This window comes from Lepidochelys kempii, chromosome 6 (genome assembly GCF_965140265.1).
Source record: "Lepidochelys kempii isolate rLepKem1 chromosome 6, rLepKem1.hap2, whole genome shotgun sequence".
Taxonomy (NCBI): Eukaryota; Metazoa; Chordata; order Testudines; family Cheloniidae; genus Lepidochelys; species Lepidochelys kempii.
In genome coordinates, this window is record NC_133261.1 from 101,642,383 (window position 1) to 101,667,698 (window position 25,316).

At 39.8% G+C, this 25,316-nt stretch overlaps 1 protein-coding gene across 3 annotated transcripts in view; it reads right to left on the minus strand.

Moving 5' to 3' along the window:
- EFCAB11 (EF-hand calcium binding domain 11) overlaps positions 1-25,316 on the minus strand; it is a 118,766-nt gene that overhangs the window by 79,570 nt on the left and 13,880 nt on the right. The window contains exons 3-6 of one of the 3 annotated variants that reach the window (XM_073349407.1): positions 24,098-24,143; positions 20,468-20,569; positions 17,901-17,991; positions 14,287-15,799 (exon numbers count right to left, since the gene is read on the minus strand). In XM_073349407.1, coding sequence (XP_073205508.1) covers positions 15,781-15,799; positions 17,901-17,991; positions 20,468-20,569; positions 24,098-24,143 — 258 coding nt within the window. In that variant the 3' untranslated portion in view covers positions 14,287-15,780. Of the gene's footprint in view, positions 1-14,286; positions 15,800-17,900; positions 17,992-20,467; positions 20,570-24,097; positions 24,144-25,316 lie in introns of those variants that run through there. The other 2 variants (XM_073349405.1, XM_073349406.1) reach the window with 2 other exon arrangements.

Below are 25,316 nucleotides of genomic sequence, written 5' to 3' on the forward strand. Positions count from 1 at the left end.
TCAGCCCGGTGAAAGTGAGTGAAGGTTGGAGAGAGTGAGTGATGCAGAGAAGAGGAATGGAGCAAATGGGGGTGCGGCCTCAGAGAAGGGGTGGGGCAGGGTGTTCGGTTTTGTGCGATTAGAAAGTTGGCAACCCTAAGTATCAGATGCTTCAAAGAAAGGAGCAAGAAACCATATAAGAGACAAGCTACAGACAATTTATCCATTCAAGAAAGCTTCTTCCTTATCACAGACTGAGGAAGATAGAGGAGAAAGGAAAAAAATGACAGTCATAAATTCAAAGGATGGGATGAAGGAGGGTAAAACAGAAAATTTCAAGATTCCAAAAAGGAATCACTGGCTGGGTGACAGACTGCCTTGACAAATTTTTTTTACAACGTAAATAAGAACCCACTATGAATCAATTCACCTTCCACCTTACTGCCACTAGTACACAGATCTGGACTTGAAAGATAGGAGATGCTAGATCCTGATGTAGGCCTGACGGAAAGAAATCTAGAATGGAGACAATCAAGGCCTTCTTGTGGAGAGGTAGTTTTCGTAAGACACAAACTCAAAAAGGGAGCCCCCTCCAAAAATATGCTTTGGGAGGGGACTGTGTCTGCTCTCAAGGAAGGTGCTAATGAAAGACCCATGTCTCACATGGAGTGCCTGTAAATTGCCAGAAAAAAAGGTTTTTTAAATGACTGCAGTTTGCTGGGCCTTCGATCAAGAGAAAGTGGAATCCTCAGCTATAGGGTTAGCAGAAGGTCTTAGTAGCAAGTCCACTGAAGCCACATTGAAGTTATGCATGAGAACCATATATCTCCCACATTTTTAAATGCAGTGGGTTCAGAAAGAAATCTATAGCAAGAGACAGTTACCAGAAACCTGTGGACTTTTTAGTTGACTCAAATAAAAAATTCAAGGTTTACAGGTCTTCACTTGCAGCACATTAACTCATAGTTCTCACTCACTTGAGTGAATCCTGCCATATCCTTGTCAGCTAATCAACTTGATTTCTAAGGACCAACACCAGAAAAACTACTTATATGGGAGAGAAATATCTTAGACTGTAAATCTCCAGTGGGCAGAGACAACAGTAATTAAATTCTGGTCAATACACAAGAATCTTTGCTTTGGCACACAGACTTCTGCTCTTCCAGTTTGAGTATCCAAAGACCTGGGCATTGTCTGAATGAATCATGACTGTGAGTCCTGGTACCAGTTGCTAAAGAGATATAGATACAGAGCTCACATCCGATCCTTCCCCTCTAGTTGAAGGATGTGCCACATTCTCTCTTTCAACTAAGACCCTTTAGCTGGTCAGCTTCCCAAGCGCTTCTACCATCCAAGCAAGTCTGCTAGTCTCTCTCCTTTGTCAGAAGGAAGAGGGATTTTAGAATCTATCATATGCTTTATTATTTGGTCAAGTCTTAGATTTTAAACTTTTGGGATTAACAGAAAGAATTTTGGGCTGTACTGAAACCTCCCTAAGTCATCTCATGCTATTACTTCAGAATGGAATCCAGTTTTCTGTCTCCCAGATACGAAAAAAAATTTAAGGGTCTGAAGGTTTTTTGTTTGTTTATTTTAAATCAATCTGGTCATCTCAGGGCTGAATCAAGGGCAAAATCCTCCATTTATCAAACCTTTTGAAGGTAGTCAGTACAACTTATCAAAGGCTCTAGGAAGAACATTTTAATTGGCTTCCTCTGACGGCTTCAGAAGCCACATTTTCTAGATCTGGGGCTGAGAGATGGGTGGCGTTGCCTTTTTTTCTCTCCTGAGGGAAATATTCTGATTAAAACTCTGAAAAATGTTATAAAAACAAATCACAAAAATACCAGTAAGACAGCAACATGCATACTTTTAAAAACCTTGAAAATTTTCTGAATATAAAGATTACCAGAACACATGTACAGTTTATGTACTTTTACCAATATTTTACTCTTAATTAAAATAAAATACCTAGGACCAAATGAAGGCATGATTGTGTGAACTGTAATGATCTAGTATGTACTGTGCTCGTACATACTGACAATTAGTTTAAGCATGTTTATTACACCGTGTAATGACTTAATATGTCATGTCAAAAACAAAGTACAAGCCCTTTCACCAATTTTTTTAAACTAGGCATTAATTCAATTAAGTTTTGTTAGCATGAAGCATTATGGTAACCTCTTACCAATCATATTGTACTCTCTAAGACAGATATTAGCTTTCTCAATATAGATTCATAGATATTTAGGTCAGAAGGTACCATTATGATCATCTAGTCTGACCTCCTGCACAACGCAGGCCACAGAATTTCACCCACCACTCCTGCAAAAAAACCCTCACCTATGTCTGAGCTATTGAAGTCCTCAAATCGTGGTTTAAAGACTTCAAGGAGCAGAGAATCCTCCAGCAAATGACCCATGCCCCATGCTACAGAGGAAGGCGATATGCAACAGAGATTCACTTGTAAGAGACAGCAAGTGTCAGAACACAATGTAAACACATTAGAAAATAATACACTTGTAGAAAGTTGATTTCTAATTCCAAACAGAACAAGAAAGGTTGTTGTTTTGGGATTCAGGAGAGGTGGTTTAATTCTGGACTCTGCCACAGATTACTTTTGTGACAATCAGCAAGTAATTTAATTTCTCTGTGCCTCTGTCCCACACCTTTAAAAGTGGATTATAATGCTGTCTCTCCACCCTTTGCATGTCTTGTCTGCTTAGATCATAAACTCTCCAAGGCAAGGACTGTCTGTCTGTACAGTATCTAGCACAATGGGGGCCTGGATCTTGATTCAGGCTTCTAGGTGCTACTATAATATAAATAAACAGCAACTCTTTAGATTAATCATTAGGAGTAAGTGAAAAATTCCCTCCATATTTGCCTTTCTTAAGTCTATACTAGACTCTCCTGGGCTAGCAAAATATCTAGGACAGATTACACTTTCAATAAAAGGTACATTTTAGAGGATACTGGTGATCTTTTACCCTAAAACTGGAACTAACTCTAATTTAAATAAAAAGGGGAATATTCTGAGAGAGCTAATGGGGTATTTGAAGCTTTCCCCTCCAAGTCAGTGGTTCAACCTAGTACTGGATGACCGTGACCAACAGTTGTTGCTGTCCAATAACCATTTAGTAGTCTATGTAAGATGAGTTTGGTGGTCCGGAGTCTAATTCCCAGTAGACAGAAGCTGTACTATACCAACAGCTAATGCAACAGAAAATAATGAATATCCTCGTTGGTAGTCCCAGAAAAAGAGACCATGGACTGAATTGTCATAAGTCTCAAACAACCCTTTCACTCTTAGAGATGATCCCTTTTAGAATTGAGACACTGTCAGCGAAAACAGAAGAAACCCACACTAGTTGTTTATAAATAATAATTCAATCTCCAAAGCTGTCAATTTGGCATATTTTATGAATGCTATATTTATACATTGTAAAGGCTATTCTATAGGCTTACCCTATGTGAAGTAAACTGTCTTTAAAATAAGAGAAGGACACAGAAGTAGAAAATATCTAAGCATTTCATTTAAGTAATGTTTTTGGTGCAGGTGTGTAGTTTTCAAAAGTTTAAAGGTCCATTTTTTGTAATGGCCTATTCCTACATAGGAAGAAATATACCTAATTATTCAGATGCAGTTGATGCATATATGCAAGACTATATACACACATTTACACAAGAATTGCATTCCTGGATCCCAATCCTGCATATACTTAATTTTAAGCATGCAAGTACCCCTTCTCACTTCAATGGATCTAACCCACCCGCTTTAACTTAAGACTGTGAGTGAGTGTTTGCAGGACTGGAACACAGAAAGGGAAAAGATTTAGGTACTAGACAATATCTGTTTAAAACCTATATTTTCAAGACTGCATCTTAAATTGGAGTAGGTTTAATTATTTACTTATGACAGTTTTTCTGTCCACTGAAGTGCATTTTTAATTTTTCCAAAGAAATAACTGAGGAAAGTAGTTTCACTTGACTATCCATGACCTTCATCAAATGAAGCATCATCCTGCTCCTGCAAAGGCACTTTCAAAGCTTTGATTTGATTTTCAACACTAATTGCCACTCTGATGTTATCCATTCAAGCTCATGGCCCTGACCATAAAAAAATAACAAATACAGACCAAACAAAAAAACCCAAGAAAAATTCTTAACGAAAATCCATTAAGGGATCTATTCCTTATGAAATAACTCTCCCAAAAGGAGCATTCCCCTTCCCTTTATTATTATTTATGAACTGGCCTAGTTATGCATAACCATATGCCACTGTTATTATTAAAATTAATGATCCTTAGTTTGTATTCCTTACTCCTGTAAAGACTGCAGGATCAGGCCCACTGATTAATTTCAAGGGAATATATCAGAAGGAGCCTTTGGTTCCTAAACAAATATCATAATCTCTAGAGCTCTTTTACCTCAGGGCAATATTTTTGTTAATTTATCACCCTTGCACGTAGTTGGTATTTTTTGTATTAATGATGGGTTTTTTTCAATTTCCCTTACTTCTCACCAGATAAGGGCAGGGACAGACTGGGTGTTCTGACAGTCTCTGGATTCTTCCTCATCTAGCAAAAGCAGTCTGGGAGAAGGCAGGAGGAGCTATTGGGCTGTATTTAATTCCTGCCCTCCCAGAGCAGGAAATTTGTCTATGGAGAAGTAGCAGAGATGTGACTCCAGTCCCTGATAGGAAACTTCAAAGGAAGCTTGAGGGCCAGAGCAAGAAAATATTTTCTTGGATGAAAGTAGCTTTCTCTGGATCTCTGTATGTGAGCCAATGATATCCAACATGGTATATTGTACACATGTATCAGCTCATGAGCAATAATATGTTATTTTTGAGCATGTGACCAGCTTTTAACCAATTAATTGAACAAAAATATACATTCACAATGAATATATTCACATGTACACACAAAAATGTATTTTATCCATTAGAGATCATTTTGAAGAGAAAACAATACAAACTTGTGTATGTGACTAATTGTGATAATATGAAAGGCTGCAAGACAGTTGCTTAAGAAATGAGAACAACAAAGGAATAAACTACTGCAGGCATCACCAGAGCTGGAATGATATTGTACTGTGTACTACATTTCCATGGCAACTAGCCATAGGAAGATGAATGTTACATATTCACTCTGCTCTGCAGTACATGTCTATAAATCAAACTTGCATAAAGAGCGTAAGATTTCTGCTGTGGGGTGGTTCTCAAAACTGGGTTATTTTCTTGTTACTGGATAATTATAAGAAAGAAATATGAAACAATTAGGTCATTTTTAGCGCGGAAAGAACTAACACACAAAAATATTAATACACCTCTGGCATGTGACCCTATTAATTTAAGTGCAAAGCAGCATAAAATTCAGATCATGAATGGGATACAGTGCTTCTGATCTATGAGCTCTGATGTGTGCTTGCTAGCTTCAGAAACTGTATGTCCATTATTCTCTCTTTTTTTTTTTTAACAGACATATGTCATTTATTGGCTCTTTCACATTTTCATCTTCATAAGAATTACCATTTTTCAGCTTTGTTCTGCTATTACATTATTATTACAGTTTGAGGATTCAACAATAAAATATCTTCCTCTTATACACAAATGGTACAGCTAAGACAGATATTTTCTTGACAGCAGTAATTAATAATGCTGTATATTTCTAACTAGGTTAACCAAACATAAATCAAAGTTTCACAACAGAAAATGCAAACATTTCTTGCAGTGCTTTCCGGCAACAACTGGTATGCCACCATACAATGAGGAAACCATGTTCACTTTTCATTATAAGGTGTTCAGCTTAATAATTTCAAATTTTCCTATTTAAACTTTTCTGACAATTCATACATGTACTCTGAAAGAGAGAATGAATAACATCATTATGAAAAAAGTTTTAATTCATGAATCAACCGACTATCAAAATAAATAAGTGCCCTACCATTAAACCACTCACCACTAGGTATTACTACAACACTGACATTTCAATCAGATGTACCATGATTAAGCACCAGATGTGCATTTTGTCTAATACCACCTGGTAAGCTCACAGAAACAGTTGAACTCTACAGTTCATTTTTACCACAATATTTGTGTATGTACTATGGTGAATAAATGTGATCAAATATAAATTGAAGATTCACCTGAAGCTTCCATGAACCTTAGCAGCAAATTACACAGAATATTAACATTTTGGGAAAAAACCCACAATATATTTAGCAGACAATTTCTAAATGAAATTTTACATTAATCTGTATGACATGCAAATATTCTCGTATTGGTCTTATTTCCTTGAAATAAAATAAAAAAAACTGCACACTTACTATACCCAGGAATGCTTTTGAATCAACTGTATCTATTCTGTTCTTACCTTAAACAGAGCATTTAGCACCACCAAATGGTTGAGAAGATCTATTGCCAGTTTAAATTCATTCAGTATATCTTATCATGTTTATTTTATGTTTATAAATACACTTCATATCCAATATCAAAGTGAAGCACAGGTATTAACTGTTCATTTTTGGTGAGTTAGAGAAGTACACTATGCATTGTAATCCTTCTTATCTTGCTATATCATACTAAAAATGTAAATTGTATTTTAATAGTAATAAAAATGCATAAATGGAAAATCTAGGCAACTCATTTTAAAGCTCATTTTGCTGGGAAAGAGTAAAACAAAATGTATGTTCATCTTTATATTAGCATTTTTGCACACACAGAGTCAGGCAATTGCGTGTGTAAAACCTGTACTCTTCTGATCTCAGCATGCAAATGTTGAGTTTTACTAATATGCTTATTTGCACTTTTTAAGTAGCTCATATGTTGCACAAGGATTTGTACATTTGGCTCTGAATATTGAAATTATGGTAGTTTGTTTTAATGTAAATTACAATATAGTAATGACAGACAAATAATGCATGTGATCAGAGAGAAAAAGAACGTTTTGAAATGTGATTCATTCAAAACATTTTTGAGGTTAGCATGTAATTCACTATTTTAGGATCTCAAGTCACAAACGTCTGTGTGTGTGTGCATGAATGCATGTATACATTAAAAAGAAAAGGAGTACTTGTGGCACCGTAGAGACTAACAAATTTATTAGAGCATAAACTTTCGTGAGCTACAGCTCACTTCATCGGAGTATCTAGATGATATCCTACATCTATTGACGACAATGACAAAACTACCATGTATTTCAGGGGCCGGGATTTCTCCCCTGTTGTGTAACAACTGTCTTTGTACTTCTCTCCTTAAGATTTGCCTGGCCTTGGCTTCAGTGATTGATATGTTTCTTTTAAATTTTACTAAAAATAATACTTTGGAAGATTTGACCTTCGGCAGCAAAAGTATGCCCTATACCGCAGCAGCAGAAGCTAAACAGGCATTAAAAGCTATGACCTTGAATTTTCTTTCTTTAAAAAAATTATTTTCTTTTTTCTAGTCTCTTCTGGCACTCAGCTGCTTTCACATTTTTTTACTTCATTTTTATAAGAAAAATCTCAAACTTTCAATGCTTAGCTTCTTAAAATTAAAGTGATGTAGCAGTACATGAAATGCTATAGAGACAGAATCTTTACCAACCTGCAGGGCTTACAATATTAAGAAAGAAAGTTAATTTAAAATTATAAGTCATTTAGATGACAACTTTATATAGTTCCAAAATGTACTCAGTAAGCTCTTTTCTTTCTAGTCCCAACAAGCCTATCTTCAAGCTTGCTCCTGCTCTTGGTCATCAAAGGATGCATTGTCCTAAGTGATCACTATTATGTGAGAAATAATCTTTGAAACTGCAGTACAAGTAGCATAGTCTGTATCATATTCCTTTCCAGCTCTCATACCACATTTGTAAATATGGAATCACAAGGCACACAACTTGGCAATACTGCATTATGGTATCTACTGATCAATATGTTTTGCATGTATGAGAGGTATGACATATTTTTGTGATGTGAAAGATATATTACAAGCTGTTTTTTCAGCTGTTACCTGTTAAAACCTGGATGCTAGACCACAGCAGAAACACCAGTGCAGCATACTTTTTGCTTCACTAGAGAAATGTTATATCACAAAATTGTATTGTCCCCTTTTCCATTCTGTTATGTTCTGTCATACGAGATCAAATCCTGATTCCCAATAAATCAATGGCAAAATTGGGAGCAGGATTGGGCCCAACATTTTTAGAAATGATTTTAGAAAACAAAGCCATGTTTAAATATATTTCAAGTAGTAGAGAGTAAAACAATATGAATACCAATTATATGAATAAGTGTGCTTTATTTAATCGTGACTAACATTACTTTGCTTTGGTCAGCAGACCAGTACAGACCGTACCGTAAGTCACTATATTTGTTATATGACAAGAGAAGGATTTTAACCGATTACAGCACAGACAAATCAAACATTAGCTGCTTCTCATACAGCAAAATGACACATCCACGAGGGTCACTTTGTTCCCAAAGTGACTGCAATGGAGAAATATAAAGTAACAGCAGAACATTTTTCAAACCTTTACTACAGGGGTTCTCAACCTTTTTCTTTCTGAGGCCCCCCACAACATGCTATAAAAACTCCAGGGCCCAGTGTGGGAGGGGGTTTGGGCATAGGTGTAGTTTGACTTCTGTTTTGGGTGGTCAGAGTCTAGTGGGGCTCAAGCCAGCTCCACACGGTGGGGTCCAGGGAGGGAGTGCCAATCCATCTCCACCCCACATCTCACCTCAGCAGGCCACACGCCTATCTGGGTTGTATGTGGGGGGCAAAACCAAAAATTATAACTCAAAGGAGGGGGGGGCTCAGCTCAAAAAGTTTGAAAACAGCTCAGGGTGCAGGGAGAGGGGTAGCTAAGGGTGGTGTGCGGGCAGGGGTGTAGCTCAGGGTGCAGGCCAGAGCGTAGCTAGGGGCTGTGTGCAGACAGAGGGGTTGCTCAGGGTGCATGCAGAGGCGTAGCTAGGTGCTGTGTGCAGGCAGGGGTAGCTCAGGCTACAGGGAGGGAGTTGGATGGGGCTGTGTGTGGGGAGGGCTTCCCTGGGGTCCCTGTTCCCCAAGGGCTCTGTGAGCCTTGGACCAGGTCCCCCCACCCAGGCGGCGCTTACTAGCTGCATGAGCAAAGGAAGCTGGGAGCTGAGGAACAGATTCAACCCTCTGCATCAGTAGCAGCAGGAGACGAGGGAACGCTGTGGCTGCCTGCTCCATTGTACCAGCCAGAGAGCAGCAGCTGTCCCTCACTGCCTGGGTCTGGCTTTCCGCCTTCAACCTGGCCAACATGTGTGTGTGTGAAGCTGCCCTGGGACTGCCCTGTTCTTGCACTGTAGCTTTGGTGGGGGGGAAGAGAACACCCCTGTGCCCCCTCAACTCTTCCCATGGGCTTAGGGCTTCTGCCCCATGGGGGGTGCTGGGAATGGGGGCTTCAACCCCCCGGTTCTGACCCTGCAGCTCCCGGCTTCAGCTCCGCAGGAGATGGTGGGACTCGGGCTCTGGGTTTTAGAATCATGGAATATTAGGGTTGGAAGAGACCTCAGGAGGTCATCTAGTCCAATCCCCTGCTCAAAGCAGGACCAACACCAACTAAATAGTCCCAGCCAAGGCTTTGTCAAGCCAGGCCTTAAAAACCTCTAAGGATGGAGATTCCACCACCTCCCTAGGTAACCCATTCCAGTGCTTCACCACCCTCCTAGTGAAATAGTGTTTCCTAATATCCAACCTAGACGTCCCCCACTGCAACTTGAGACCATTGCTTCTTGTTCTGTCATCTGCCACCACTGAGAACAGCCTAGCTCCATCCTCTTTGGAACCCCCCTTCAGGTAGTTGAAGGCTGCTATCAAATCCCCCTTCACTCTTCTCTTCTGCAGACTAAATAACCCCAGTTCCCTCAGCCTCTCCTCGTAAGTCATGTGCTTCAGCCGCCTAATCATTTTTGTTGCCCTCAGCTGGACTCTCCAATTTGTCCTCATTCCTTCTGAAGTGGGGGGACCAAAACTGGGCGCAATACTCCAACTGTGGCCTCACCAGTGCCGAATAGAGGGGAATAATCACTTCCCTCAACCTGCTGGCAATGCTCCTACTAATACAGCCTAATATGCTGTTGGCCTTCTTGGCACTGAGGGGACACTACTGATTCATATCCAGCTTCTCGTCCACTCTAATCCCCAGGTCCTTTTCTGCAGAACTGCTGCTTAGACACTCTGTCTCCAGCCTGTAGCAGTGCATGGAATTCTTCCTTCCTAAGTGCAGGACTCTGCACTTGTCCTTGTTGAACCTCATCAGATTTCTTTTGGCCCAATCCTCCAATTTGTCTAGGTCACTCTGGACTCTATCCCTACCCTCGAGCATATCTTCCTCTCCCCCCAGCTTAGTGTCCATCTGCGAACTTGCTCAGGGTGTAATTAATCCCATCATCCAGATCATTGATAGAGATGTTGAACAAAACCGGCCCCAAGCCCAAGCCCTGGGGCACTCCACTTGATACCGGCTGCCAACTAGACATCGAGCCATTGATCACTACCCGTTGAACCACACAATCTAGCCAGCTTTCTATCCATCTTATAGTCCATTCATCCAATCCATACTTTAACGTGCTGGCAAGAATACTGTGGGAGACGGTATCAAAAGCTTTGCTAAAGTCAAGATATAGCTATAGCTATATCAGGTTTTAGCCACGGGGCCCTGCAGGCCCTCTGAAAGGGTTTGCTTACCCCCTGTTGATAACTGCTGCTTTAGTAGGCATGAAAAGCAATATTTTTATGTCCTCTTTTTACTAATGTGGGTTGTTGCATTTTCTTCTTCTTGTATAATACAAGACTTACTATAAATGGATGTTTCTTGGCCTACCTTCTATTTGATCAGCCACAAATATTATACACTCCCCTGCAATGCGCTATATCCTTAAAAATGTCCTGAAAAGAGCTTTTTTAAATGATTAGCCCTACAGTGATGTGTTAAATCTTTAATGCACAAAGGTAAGAAGGTCACTCAACATACAAATTATTCCACACTTAATGTCCTTCCTCCCCCTTTTTAGTGACCCTGAAGATGCTTTGACTGCTGCTCTGCTGGGTGGCTCACTATGCACCACACTGTTACTCCAGAAAAAAAAAACCCCAAACAACAAAATTCAAAAACTAACCTCACAACCATTACAAGATCACGTTTAAATAACTTTAAAACCAAAACTGTTAATTTGGACCAAATACCCACATGGAGTCTTTGGAACAAATACAGTACAATTTCATTTTAAGACTCAATACAATGAATATTGTGAGTATTATAAGAATCTATTACGAATTTCTATAGGAACAAAACATATATATGATGTCACATTAGTTCAGACAAAACTCATACTTCCTGCATACTGGAATGCAGCTTTGGGACTCTAATTATGCAACTGATAGCCAAAAATAAAAAAAAAGCCACCAGAACATTTTTATAAATCACTCGAACTTCATCCATCTGAAATGGATAGAGGGAGAAACATTCCTGTAATATAAGAATTCCCACAAAACTTTTGAACTGTGGATCAAATAACTTTCTCTTTGTGAGTGCTGTTGTGATAATAAAGCCTTCAAATCTACTCTAATTGTAAATTTAACTGTAAAAAGTGAGTGGGAGATCATAAAATGTCACAATAACCTGTAACAACAAGTGTTGATGGGAATAGGTGCCAGAAAACCAGACCGAGAAACTGGATTAGCCTAAAATAAAAAGGCCACATTGATATAATCAAAGGACTGTTGAAATTATGCTTGTTAAAAACAGATGATGGCCAGAAGTTCATGAACCAAAATTGGTGTGTTGTGTATTAGGCCTAATTAGTGCACAAAATAAATAAGGGGATGGGCTATTCCACACACCATTCCCTTTGGGGGTCTTTAAAGAAAGAGACTTTGGGAGGAAAAGACTGAATGAACAGATGGAGCTGAAAAACAGTCAGAGATTACTGAAGCAAGCTTCATCACCATGGTTCCCACCCGTCCTCCCCACATCTCCTGGGACTCCAGGCCTTCATCATCCTAATCCTGAGATATGTCTTTACCAGACCAGGCCAGAGAAAGGTACCCAGATGACATTAACAGATCTATCAGCTCCAGCCGAATCCCGAACACCGCTTCGGATAAAACGGTATCAGACTTTAACAGCAGCAGCTCCAATCCATTTCTACTAACTTCTCTTTTGCCCCAAAGGACAGTTATTACCACCTTTGACACCATCCAAAAGACTATCAAACAAGGGGAGGAGTGGAGGGGGTTCCTTCTAAGTCTCTCCACAGCTAAAGGGAAAAGGAGAAAAAAAGTTAATATAAAAGCCTTACTTAATAATTTATATTTCAAATGCTTTAACCATTTTTCCTTCTTTTGTGTATCTTTAATAAGAAGTTAAAAGAATTTTAAAATGGTGTGTTTGCCATGGTACTAAACAGGCTGAGGTCTCTGTATGCCAAACCCCAGACCTCGTTTTAACACTGTTTAATGTTGGACAGTGACTGGGTTATGTTAATACCTTTGGCTCATATAGTCCATCTAAATTAATACAACACTATAGATTAGGGGTTAAGTTTCCAAAGTGACTTAGTAGCCTGTGGGTAAAATGTTCAAAAGGCAATCAAAAGCCTGTTTCTAAGTTATTATAGCACTTTAGGAAATTTTACCTGTAGTCTCTTGTAGAATGTACTAGCATGTTAGTTCCACAGTCTTCAAGAGACAGCTCTCAAGTTCCAGTTTCTCAAACAAGTCATGAAATTGTGAAAATGAGTATTTTTAGACTTCTGAAGAGACATTGTAGGATTCAATGTATTAGTTTTTCATGTTTGGTAATATTTAATCAGTGCCTATAGTGTCCATTTAAAATACCAGACAAATCCCTTTTTCTTGAATGGTATGTTATATATATATATATATACACACACACACACATATATACACACACACACACGATTCCTGGGGGAATTCTGCATCAAAAATTTCAAAATTCTGTGCCAAAAATTTCAACATTCTGCATATTTTGTCAAAATAATGCAATATAATTACACCAGTTTCAATTGTTTTGGTAATTTATTTAAATTACAATACAGAAAAAAGTCACAATAACTATTCAGCATTCCCTAAACACGTGAAAGTTAAGTTACAAACATTTGGTAACCAATAGCCTGCATTTCAGTTATAATTCTGGATTTTCATTTAAATTACATTACAGAACACCAAACAGTAACAACAACAAAAAGCAGGATGTCATTTTAAATTGCTCAGATTTTCACATATGAAAGTCCTATAGTTTTGCTAATCATTGTCCTGCATTTCAGTGCAATCCAGTATTTTCATTTAAATTATAGTACAGAGAACAAAGAGCCTTCAAGTTTTTCCTCACTTAGTGATTTCCTTCTGCTAGAAAAGATCAAATTGTACAGTGAAAAACTTCTCTCTGCAACTGCAGAATTTGAAACAGTATTTATGCAATTCAAGGCCAGCTTGGCAATATTTGGAATTCTCTCAGTCATTGAAAGCCAAAACACTTGGAGGTCTACAAAAATAGGTTGACTGAATAGCTTCAGGCACTATCTTTTCCCTGTACAATTTTAGCTCCTGTTCAGGTACCTCAGAAAAACTAGGTATTGCTTGAAAGCATTCACAGTGTTCTGGCAGGATATAAACACGATGAGGATTGAATAACCCACAAGCTTTGAGAAAATTTAGACCTGGTTGTCCAAATAACAAATATTTGTCAAGCTTTTTAGATGCTTCATGGAATGCCTCTTTAAAAAGATTTAGACAGGCAAATCTTTTAACAGGAGATAAGTTTTCTGCCTTCCTAAATTTGAAGAACTCTAAGGTGTTTTCTGAGGGGAGCTCTAGATGTGAACTGAAATATATCTGCAGTTCTTCCAGAAGGTCAGATGCTTTAATTGTGCAAGGCTTCCTGCTCTCAAATGTCAGATTTAAACTGAAAATTTGTTCACATTTCTGTGCTAGAAAAGTGATCTGTATGTTCAACAATGCATAATTAGTTGGGTCATTCTTCATTTTCTGAACAGTTTGCACAGAAACTGGGGAGCTGCTGTTGCAATTCATTAAAGAATTCTTTGTAGAACTGAAAGTTCTTAGAGTGATACTGGACGGCAGGGAACCAGCTGTTCCAGTGTATTCCACCTGGGCTAGGAGGCAGGGCCGTCCTTAGGATTTATGGGGCCCTACGCAGTATTATTAAACTATGCTCCACTGAAGGCGGCCCCCAGCCGGCACTGCTGACCCCAGTGTGTCGAGGTGGCACAGCCACCACCCCCGCATGTGGACCCCCGGAGTCCCCCCCCCATTGCTGACACACACAGTGCTTCGTATGCAGCAGATGCTGTGTCAGTGGCTCAAGGCAGGCTTCGCGCTGTCACATGGGGGCTGCATCTTGCCAGAGCCCACGGACCTGCTGCAGCCCCTCACCACAAGCATTTTGACAGGAAGTACCAAGCAGTAAGAACAACAATAATGTTACGCGAGCGCGTGTGTGTGTGTGCACGTGTGACAGTGTGTGTGTCTATGTGTGTGTGAGAGAGAGAGCTAGTGCATGTGAGAGAGACAGAGACACAGTGTGTGTGTGTTGGGGGACTGTATGACAGAGTGTGCTGGGGAGTGTGAGACTCTGTGTGTGTGTGTGTGTGAGACAATCAGTATTGGGGGACTGTGACTCATGAGAGGCAAAGTGTATGTGGGTGTGACAGCCAGACTGTGTGTGTGAGACAGACTCTGTGTGTGTGTTAGGGAAGTGTGAGAGACAGTGAGCGCACTGTCACTTTAAGACCCACCCTTCACTCCTCCTCTCCCCCACACCCAAACCTCACGTGGAAGTTTTGCTCCTCCTGTCCTGGCCCGGGCCCGGATCCTGCCAGAAACCGAGCAGCGCAGGCAAACAGGGTCTAGGGAGGGACTCCACTCTGGACAGCGGTGGACTGTGCTGCTCTGGTCCCCCCGGGCTGGAGCTCTTAGCTGGCCAGCTGAGAAGGGAGGGGGCAGGGTTGGGGAGAAGTCCGCCGGCCCAGCACCAGGGAGGGGCCAGAGAAGAGAGGATTCCAGCCACGACCAGCGAAGGGAATGATGCCCCAAATTTTCTGGTGCCCTACGCAACCGTGCCTGCTGCGTACGTCTGGGGACGGCCCTCCTAGGAGGCATGGATGCTTTGACATCTGGAGACTCCTCTTGTAGTTTCCGGTTCATGAAATGGAGGTACCTCACTTTCCTACTACAGAGTTATAGAACTTGTTTTTGAAGCCCCTTACAAATGTATCAACCATCTGAAAAGGCTTTCTAAATGATTCATCAATTAAATTAACAATATGTGCCAAACAGGTTATATGCACAGAATTTGGAAACTGTGTAGAAAACACAGAATCAAATGCCTTTTTCATGTAATTAGCATTGTCAGTATCAATTACTACATTTTCATAATCAATCTGGTACTCATTTACTGCTTTGACTACAGCCTGTGAAACAGTTGAGTGATTAACAGCATCTAAAAACACTGTATCCACCAAAAAAAGAGTTAACTTGCCTACTGAAATCAGGTTGTAATGGTGCAAAGAGTACATTCAGAACTGATCTTGCCTCATCACAACATTCAACAAAGCTAACAGCGATTTTCTTGTCTTTACGCTTCAGTTTTAAGTTTTCCTTTTCTTTGAGGTACACTTCAGGTAAGAATGTGTCAGTCAGTTGTGTCCTAGCAGAAATCACACCACCATTCCGGACCCTCCTGTCAAGAAATTCCCTCACAAGTGGGTGGTCAGTCTTTGACAAGGGGATGTTGGCACCTGCTAGCGTCTTCACCCATGCTGTACAAATCTGAAAGTAGAAGTAGTTAGATAAATCTTCAGGGAGCACAAATATTTACCATCCATGTAACATCTTAGATTAGAAATTCAGAAATAAATATATAAATAAATGTATTAGACTTCAGTTTAGATTTATATATAGTAAATAATCATGTAGTCACCACTTACAAAAAAAAGTAGTTTAAAAACAGAAATGTCTATTCAAGATCTCAGAGCAAGTGAAAAGACCCCATCGCTATGACTGTTCTATGCTACTTATCTTATTTTTCTGTATTATAACATTTTCTTATATTTCCACTCACCTCCACACATTCTTTTTCTGCTGGTGTTTTGTTTTTCAGTGAACCTGTAATGGTCTTCTGACATTTATTTTCTGCCTTCCTCTTGAGCCGCATCTTCCTTCAGTTAGTGGTTTTTTGATGCAAAATGACCCACAATTACAGACCGTCGGTCATGATTGAGAACAACATTGCACAATGTGCAAAATAATTTGTTCCCATCCGCATGCAGTTTTGTAGGGAATTCTCGAGCTTGAGAAGCTGGTGTAGCTGTTTTTGATGCATGATGTGATGGCCATTCACGTCATGCAAAAGAACGAATATCCCTTTGCACTTTGGTAACTTCATCTGGACCTGGCTGGGTACTTTGGGAAGTGCTTGGTTCTGATTGTCCTGACATTTTATTGACTGCTTGGTAAATGTTTTATTTTGCCCTCAAAGTCGTCTTCTTTTTTTTTTTTAAAAACGAGTAAGTAAAATAAGTCCTTACCTGTAATCTAACCACATTGTGACACTTTGGCACAGGAAAAAAGTGAGTAAGCACATAGATCTTCCTAGCTGAGGATTCCCTTACTGTCATTTATAAGAAGTCTCCTTTACATCACTCTGGCAACTTGGGGGGCCTTAAAACTTTCACAGGTTTTATGCTCCTAGGGGAATTGACTGAGAATGGGAACAGTTGACTAACAATAGAAACGTTAACATTAAAAGTCAGGTTTCAGAGTAACAGCCCTGTTAGTCTGTATTCACAAAAAGAAAAGGAGTACTTGTGGCACCTTAGAGACTAACCAATTTATTTGAGCATGAGCTTTCGTGAGCTACAGCTCACTCATCGGATGCATACCGTGGAAACTGCAGCAGACTTTATATACACACAGAGAATATGAAACAATACCTCCTCCCACCCCACTGTCCTGCTGGTAATAGCTTATCTAAAGTGATCATCAAGTTGGGCCATTTCCAGCACAAATCCAGGTTTTCTCACCCTCCACCCCCCCACACAAATTCACTCTCCTGCTGGTGATAGCCCATCCAAAGTGACAACTCTCTACACAATGTGCATGATAATCAAGTTGGGCCATTTCCTGCACAAATCCAGGTTCTCTCACCCCCTCACCCCCCTCCCAAAAACCACACACACAAACTCACTATCCTGCTGGTAAGTCAGGTGCTACATTTCTGCCTCAGAGAATGAGATCAATTAACCATCAACAGCAAGTTTAACAATGTTACTAACTACCTAGTCAGGCTGCTAGTACCTCAGAGAATGAATCAATTAACTCAGGCAGGCCTGCTACATTTGTACCTCTAACCTGCCTCATACATAAAACGCCCGACCCTTACACACCAGTGAGCTGCAGTAGCCAGGGGGAGGGAGAGACACTCTCTCTCTCTCTCACACACACACACACCTGTTGGCACGCACATATGCTCAGCCCCGCTCGCCCCTGACGGTGATCATGCAGGCAGGCTGGCATGCACATCCAGCCCCCCTTCCCCGTCTCTGAGGCTGCTCCAGGCACACTGGAAAAAATGTGCTGCCTGGGCTGCTGGGCAAGAGGCGTGTGTCCCCCGGCAGATTTTTTTTTGCATTTTTCTATGCGGGGGACACAGAGAAATGCGGGCCATACGAATTCTGAGCCCCCGCATCGGTGCAGAATCCCCACAGGAGTAATATAAAAGGATGTTGAAATAATAATGTGCTGAAGCTTGTATCTTTTGCTCTGGAACATAACCTACGGTTTCCAAATGTTTTATATATTTGAATTAAGAGAAAATTAAAGACTGTTATCTAAGAACAAGAATCAAACAAGACTTTTATGTTTGTCTTACCTGAAAGCTTCAACTATGATCCTTTCAGGTAACTTTGGAGCAACAGAATTGAAGGCTCGTTTGAAATCTTCCAAAGTCAAAAATCCTTTATCTTGTTTAAAGAAGTGGGAAAATAAGATAAAAAAACCCAACTATGAAGAGTTATGCTTGTTCAAGAACCAACATCAAATTTTTAATACATTAATATTCATAAGCCTGTCCTGTAGATTTTCAGAAACTAAGTACACTCTTTGAAGTTATTATAATTTCAACCAAAGTATTTTAGGAAATGGCTAGGATCCACATAGGATAGGGTAGTGGGGGTGTCAAAAGATGAGTGATTCAAAAGTGATTTTGTACTGTCATTTTGGTGTATGCTACCAAAAACTCCATTCAAAGGAAATACCCCTGCAGCATCTGTACTGTACCGTTTCATATTTAAGAATTCATTTTAAAAACTGTCATTTTGAAAATAAACTTTTATACTGGGAAAACTTTCAAATGGACACTTTAAAATATACTAAATTACTTTTTACATGTGTTTCCCAATTTTTCTTCCCATATTTGCTAATTATCAAAATTCCACATGTGGAGTTGTATTTAAATAAGGTTTCTCTCACAGTACGTTTTCTCTTCTTGATTAATTCTGCAATGAAGTCATGATACTGAATATACAACATCAAAACAAAATCCACGAAAGAGACCATTCACCAATGATTATGGAAAGGTCTATACTACCGAGCTAGGTTGCTGTAGCTATGCCGGCACAACCCTGTAGCGTAAACACAGTCTATACTGCCGGAAGACATAGGAACACCACTTCTCTGAATGACAGTGCCTAAGATGGCAGAAGCATTCTTCTGCAAACATACCTGCATCTACATTGGGGACTAGGTCACCATAGTTATGGTGCTCAAAGGTGTGTTTTTTCACACTCCTTACTTCCATAGCTATGTCAACCTAACTTTTAGGTGCAGACCACGCCTATGACTTCATTGCAGGATCCAACTGAAAGAGAAAGCAATAATTCAAACAGGGTTGTCGCTGGGTACCTATGGAGAGATAGAGAGAGAATAATGGACAAAACAAAGAAGAATGGGGTAACTGCTGAGGTGTGTAAGCCTCTTTGAAAAGCTTTTTGAAGCAGTATTCTTGTCCTGAATCGCTAGTAGCCACCCATCAATTTAACAGATGGGAAACTGGATTGGATACACAAGATGCCTGACAGCTTTGGATAAAAGGGGGAGAATATAAAGGGGTAGGCCCCTCTTTCCACTGCTCATTGGCTAGCTAGAGAGATGTGAACTAATTGGTCCTTGGTTCCCAACATCATTTATTTAAATCCTGGCCCAAGGTTTATCAGGCCTCTTGTCTCATGTTTAGTTTAACCCACGCTCCCTCCTTGTAGTTCTTTAGTATAGAAATTGTATTTTTAAGTTGCTTTACGTTAATTTGGTGCAACTTGCAGCCAGTGTCCAGGATTGATAAACGACCAAAGGGCTAGTGACCAGAAAATAAGAAACATGGGATTTTGCTAGTGGACCCCGGGTCTATGGAAAAGGGGTGACCTGAAGTCCTTGCAGCCTGCAGTCCCTCTGTCTGTCCCTTCTGTCCCCTTTGCTGGTGGAAAGGTGAGAAGACTCAGCAGAGCAAGCTGAATCCTTTGGGGTAGGCACTGGAGAGTCTATGCTGAGTTACGAGCCATATGATAGATGTTCTGTAAACCCTACGCTGGACCTATCTAAAATACCTGGTAGGGGAAGATGGGACAGATAGTGCGCCTATCCAATGTTAAATTTTAATAAAGTTGCAGCCTGCCATTTCAAATCTATCTCTGTGTCTGTTCTCATTTTCTTGTGACTCATTTCAGCACCTGACCGTCCCTCTATTCCCCATGGGCCAAGCCCCCGTTTCAGGCCAGAGAGAGAAAAAAAAAACAACCAAAAAACACGTGAAAAGGATAGTATAAATGCTACATGTCTTTGGTTCACTAGCCTATTCTCAAGTTTCTCTCCTCTTTGGTTAGGGGAGGGGGGAGAGGAAGATAAGAATCACATTCCATCCCCACAGCCTACCAGAAAAGGAAAAGAAACACCAAACCTGGGTCCCAAAATAAGCCATAGAAGAAGATCCTTGCTGCTTTTTCTCTTCCCCTTCCCATCTCCTGGGAGAGGAATCTGCAACATAAGTGGTATGCATGAGTGAGCAGGGAAACATTAGAAGGGGGTCCTGAGGGAGTTCCAATAATCAGGATGGAGATATGATAGTGATAACAGTAAGTGGGGTAAGTGAATAACTAGAGATGGTTTTCTTCAAAAACTGGAGAAACATGCGGTGGAACAGACAACCTGGGACTCTACTGCTGGCCTCAACTGCCTGCTGTCCCTGCTTCTGTTAATCATCTACCTGCAATGCCATTACATTAGTTACTTTACTTGGAAACACAGAATCATCGAAAGATAGGGCTGGGAAGCTCCCATCTAGGATACTGCCCAAATACATTTTGCTTTGTATTAATGCTCTATTTTGCATATTTGCTTCAGTATGGAAGTCTCTCTTTAAAAACTCTGCAGGGAAGAAAGACTTACATTGCATGTCAAAAGCTGTGAATATCTGCCTTATTTCACTATGGTGTAGTTGTGCAGCCTTCTTTGTATTCATAAGTTTTAAAAATTCTTCAAGTAATACACCTAGAAAAATGGAAAATGTGAATATACCTCCTCAAAAAACCCCCACTCTTCTTTATTTGCCCACTGCAACTATGAATGACTCATGCAATATAATTATAACTGCTTTATTATTAATTATAAGAACCAGAATTGAAACAATTATCTTTTATATTGTTAGGTTACATGAAAGTATTCTACTAGACATCTGCAAAATTCAACTTCTTCTCAAATTAACAGGTTTCAGAGTAACAGCTGTGTTAGTCTGTATTCGCAAAAAGAAAAGGAGTACTTGTGGCACCTTAGAGACTAACCAATTTATTTGAGCATGAGCTTTCGTGAGCTACAGCATCCGATGAAGTGAGCTGTAGCTCACAAAAGCTCATGCTCAAATAAATTGGTTAGTCTCTAAGGTGCCACAAGTACTCCTTTTCTTTTTTCTCAAATTAAATTTCCATTTACCAGGCTCTTCTTTCTCTATTCCTTAATATATTTCTTCCCTTTCTTGCTTGCTGGCTACAGTGACATCTTTCCTTAGACTGGGAGAACAGGACAAAGAAGTGGTCTCTCCAAAGTCAATAGCACTTGCATTCCACAAATAAAGGCATAGAGTGTATTGCACAAACAATATAGCTGGCACCATTCCCAGCACTATCTATGCCCTATGAAATGCTCTGTAGCCTCAGGTTTGGTTTCCTTGGAGTCTCCTAATAAAACTGCATAATAACACTGGATTGGTTATTACACTTACAGATTGGGTAAATTTGTTTCTAAGTACATTTATCTGATTTTTAGGGAGAGTTAAATAAAAGAGGTTGGAATGCAAATATAGTTTGTTAAATCCAACCCTAATTAACTGTCTGGTATTTCTGAAAGCAAAGTACTTGTACAAAAAAGGAAATATTAGGAAAAAATGTATGCCCTAGTTTTTAAAAATAGAACAAGTCAAGATATAAATAAATGTAATTTCAACTCAGAATTCTCATGTAGTCTAATCTTTTGCCTTATACCTGTGAAACATACAGATCTAGACCTATTTTATACAATTGAAATGATTTATAAAGGACAATCATAGAATCAGAGAATATCAGGGTTGGAAGGGACCTCAGGAGGTCATCTAGTCCAACCCCCTGCTCAAAGCAGGACCAATCCCCAACTAAATCATCCCAGCTAGGGCTTTGTCAAGCCTGACCTTAAAATCTTCTAAGAAAGGAGATTCCACCGCCTCCCTAGGTAACGCAGTCCAGTGTTTCACCACCCTCTGAGTGAAAAAGTGTTTCCTAATATCCAACCTAAACCTCCCCCACTGCAACTTAAGACCATTACTCCTTGTTCTGTCATCTGCTACCACTGAGAACAGTCTAGAGCCATCCTCCTTGGAACCCCCTTTCAGGTAGTTGAAAGCAGCTATCAAATCCCCCCTCATCCTTCTCTTCCGTATACTAAACAATCCCAGTTCCCTCAGCCTCTTCTCGTAAGTCATTTGTTCCAGTCCCCTAATCATTTTTGTTGCCCTCCGCTGGACTCTGTCCAATTTTTCCACATCCTTCTTGTAGTGTGGGGCCCAAAACTGGACACAGTACTCCAGATGAGGCCTCACCAATGTCAAATAGAGGGGAACGATTACGTCTCTCGATCTGCTCGCTGTGCCCCTACTTATACATCCCAAAATGCCATTGGCCTTCTTGGCAACAAGGACACACAGTTTCTTGTCCACTGCAACCCTTAGGTCCTTTTCTGCAGAACTGCTGCCTAGCCATTCGGTCCCTAGTCTGTAGCGGTGCATGGGATTTTTCCATCACTGTATTAGCTAGCTTTTTTTAAACAAATATAACAAGACCTCTGTGGTTTATTTTTCTTACAGTTTTTCCATATCCATTTATTTCTAATATGGTTCAGAAGAATAGCTTCTTCAGCTCCACCTACTGTCTCAATTCAAACCTTAAACTACAAGCTCTCAGGTTCCCAACATTTTTTTCATTGCTGCTTCTTGAAAACATCACATTAAAAATGATTACATTCTCAGTGTCTAGAATTATAGACACATCCTGGTTTCAACTACTAGGTTCTGTATATGCACAATTTCTTTAACAACAAGGGATGCCTAAACACACTGAACTTGCCTGCCTGAGCAGCATCCCTTTCAATTGGATAACTATGGAAGTAAAACCTTAGAAAAGCAACATAGGCTGAAATCCATTTATTTATTTATTTTCTCTTTCAAAGTGGCACATAAGACTGGAAAATTATAGTATACAATTTTCGTTTTAAAAAACGACCTGTACAGTACCGTGCTGCCCATTCATTGATCTCTTAGCACTGGCTTTTTATATAATATAACTACAGAGTACAAAGCTACCTCCATACATAAAAAAACATATTTCTAGGTAAAAATAAAGTATCGTCTCGTCTGTCAACTTGACACTTAAAAATCCATAATCTAAAAATCCAAGTAAACAGTTAACTTTGTACTTGTGTCTGGACTTAGTTTTGCAGATAAGACTCACTGTTCTTTATCAATCCAACAGACAAATAATGGAACGGTGATAGAGGGACATTGTCAGACAATTTTCATCACTTACCAATATATGCTTTGCTTACTTCTTGAGTTTCTCTCAGTTTAGATTATGAAAACAGACTAGCCAGATTTACTTTTCTTTATAGTCAGCTTCTGTCAATTTCATTTTCAGATTCTCATACTCTAGCACAATGCTGCTGTATCTGGGATGCATGTACTGCAGAAGCACATTTATTTGTTAAAAACCACCTCTTTCCACTTACAATTTAAGAGACCATTTCAATTAGCCTGTAAAGCCTTGCTATTAAAAAAATCAATTTTGAGGCAATACATCTGCATCAAAGCAGGGATGGTATTTACCTAAGGTGGTTTTACCAGGTAAAATAATGGGTTTTTACCATTATTAGTAGTTAGTCCCAGTTCTAGGCATTTTCTATTTTAAAAACTGTTTCATTAATGCACACGTATTACACTTAGCTTTAGTTACATATTCAAATTGTGGTCACACAAGGCAGTAGATTCAGAAATTAATTTAGGGTTGTACAAATAAAAAGTACAACTGCAGTAAGGGTAATACTAATATATGTAACATAATACTGAACAACGGAGTGTCTCTATACATTTTGGTTTGGTATTTTCTCAAGGAATGTATATACCACGACTCATATTTCAGTTTTCAATATTATATAAATATTATATATGCCAAAAATTATCAAACCGTTAAACATTTTTTCAGTAATTTTCATTAGTATATTCTAATAATTATTTTCTTTTCCCCAGTTTAAACTGGTATTTACCAGTGCCTGTCCGAAATAAGTTTTTCCTGGAAAACTGCCAACCTTGCACCAAAGATAAGCCCAAAAGCTAATTTTCATCATATGAGAATTTAGTAATTAAATAATTCAGACTCATCAACAGTCTCTGTAAATCTCTTTATAATTAATCTGTAGAAAATTCTTTTAAAAGTCTTTAAGATTACAGAATTTATGAATGAGAAGAGACTAGAGAGAAAGGAAAGCCTGTTTGCATATTACCTGAATTTTTTTGTTGCACTGAGGCCATTACTGAATCCACCTCCACCTGGAACAGAGAAAATATACCAGGCAATATTGTTGAGCCTGCTTTCACCATGTGGTGAATTTGATCCATTATAGTTATTTCAATTTGTATCAACTGTATTTAACAGAATTCAATTCTGATCACATAACTATTAAACAGCATATCTTGTAAAATCGTCTGCAGCATTAGTTCAGTACTATAGCTTTAATATAAATACTTCCCCCCATTAAACATTTGTGTGTCTATGGCCAGAAAAGAAGCTATAGGCTATGTCTACATTACAGAGTTAAGTCGACACAAGTTACTCCGACAATCATAAACCACTATAATTAAATCGCTTGTGCATGTTCACACAACGCTCCTTGTGTCGGCAGAGTGCATCACAATTGGTGCTCTACCATCAAAAGAGCAGTGCACTGTGGGTAGCTATCCCACTGTACAACTTGTTACATTCTGCCACTAGGAATTGTGGGAATGGATTGCAGTGCATCATGGGTGTGGGCTCACTGTCCCATGATGCAGTTTTTTCTGTCCCATCATTCTATGGGCTTCTGACTACCCTTTGCACCATTTTTCAACAGCCCCTGTAAACTGTGCGCCCACCATCTCTGCCAAAAAACATGGATCCTGCACTGCTCACCAGTCTTGTGATAACAGTTATGAACACAATGCAACTGATCATACAGTACTTTCTGAGCTGTGAATCCAAACAGGAATCTGAGATGCCTGCCCTGCTGGGTGCCACAGAAAGAAACAATTCCAGATTACTTTTGGCATTCATGGAGCTGCTGCACACGGTGGACTGTCGCTATTGGTCTCAGAAAACAATCACTGAGTGGTGGAATCACATCGTTATGCAGGTTTGGGATGATGAGCAGCAGCTGCAAAACGTTTGGATGCGCAAAGCCATGTTCCTGGAACTGTGTGCGGAGCTCGCTCCTGCCCTTCCACAAGGACACCAAAATGAGAGCTGCCCTCTCAGTGGCAAAGCATGTGGCGATTGCTGTGTGGAAGCTGGCAACTCCAGACTGTTACTATCAGTCATGACTCAGTTTGGAGTTGGGAAGTCCACCACAGGGGTTGCGTTTACACAAACGTGCAGGGCCATTAATCACATCCTGCTATGAAGGGCTGTGTTGCTATGAAATGTGTGTGAAATGGGGGATGGTTCTGTGGCAATGGGATCCCCTAACT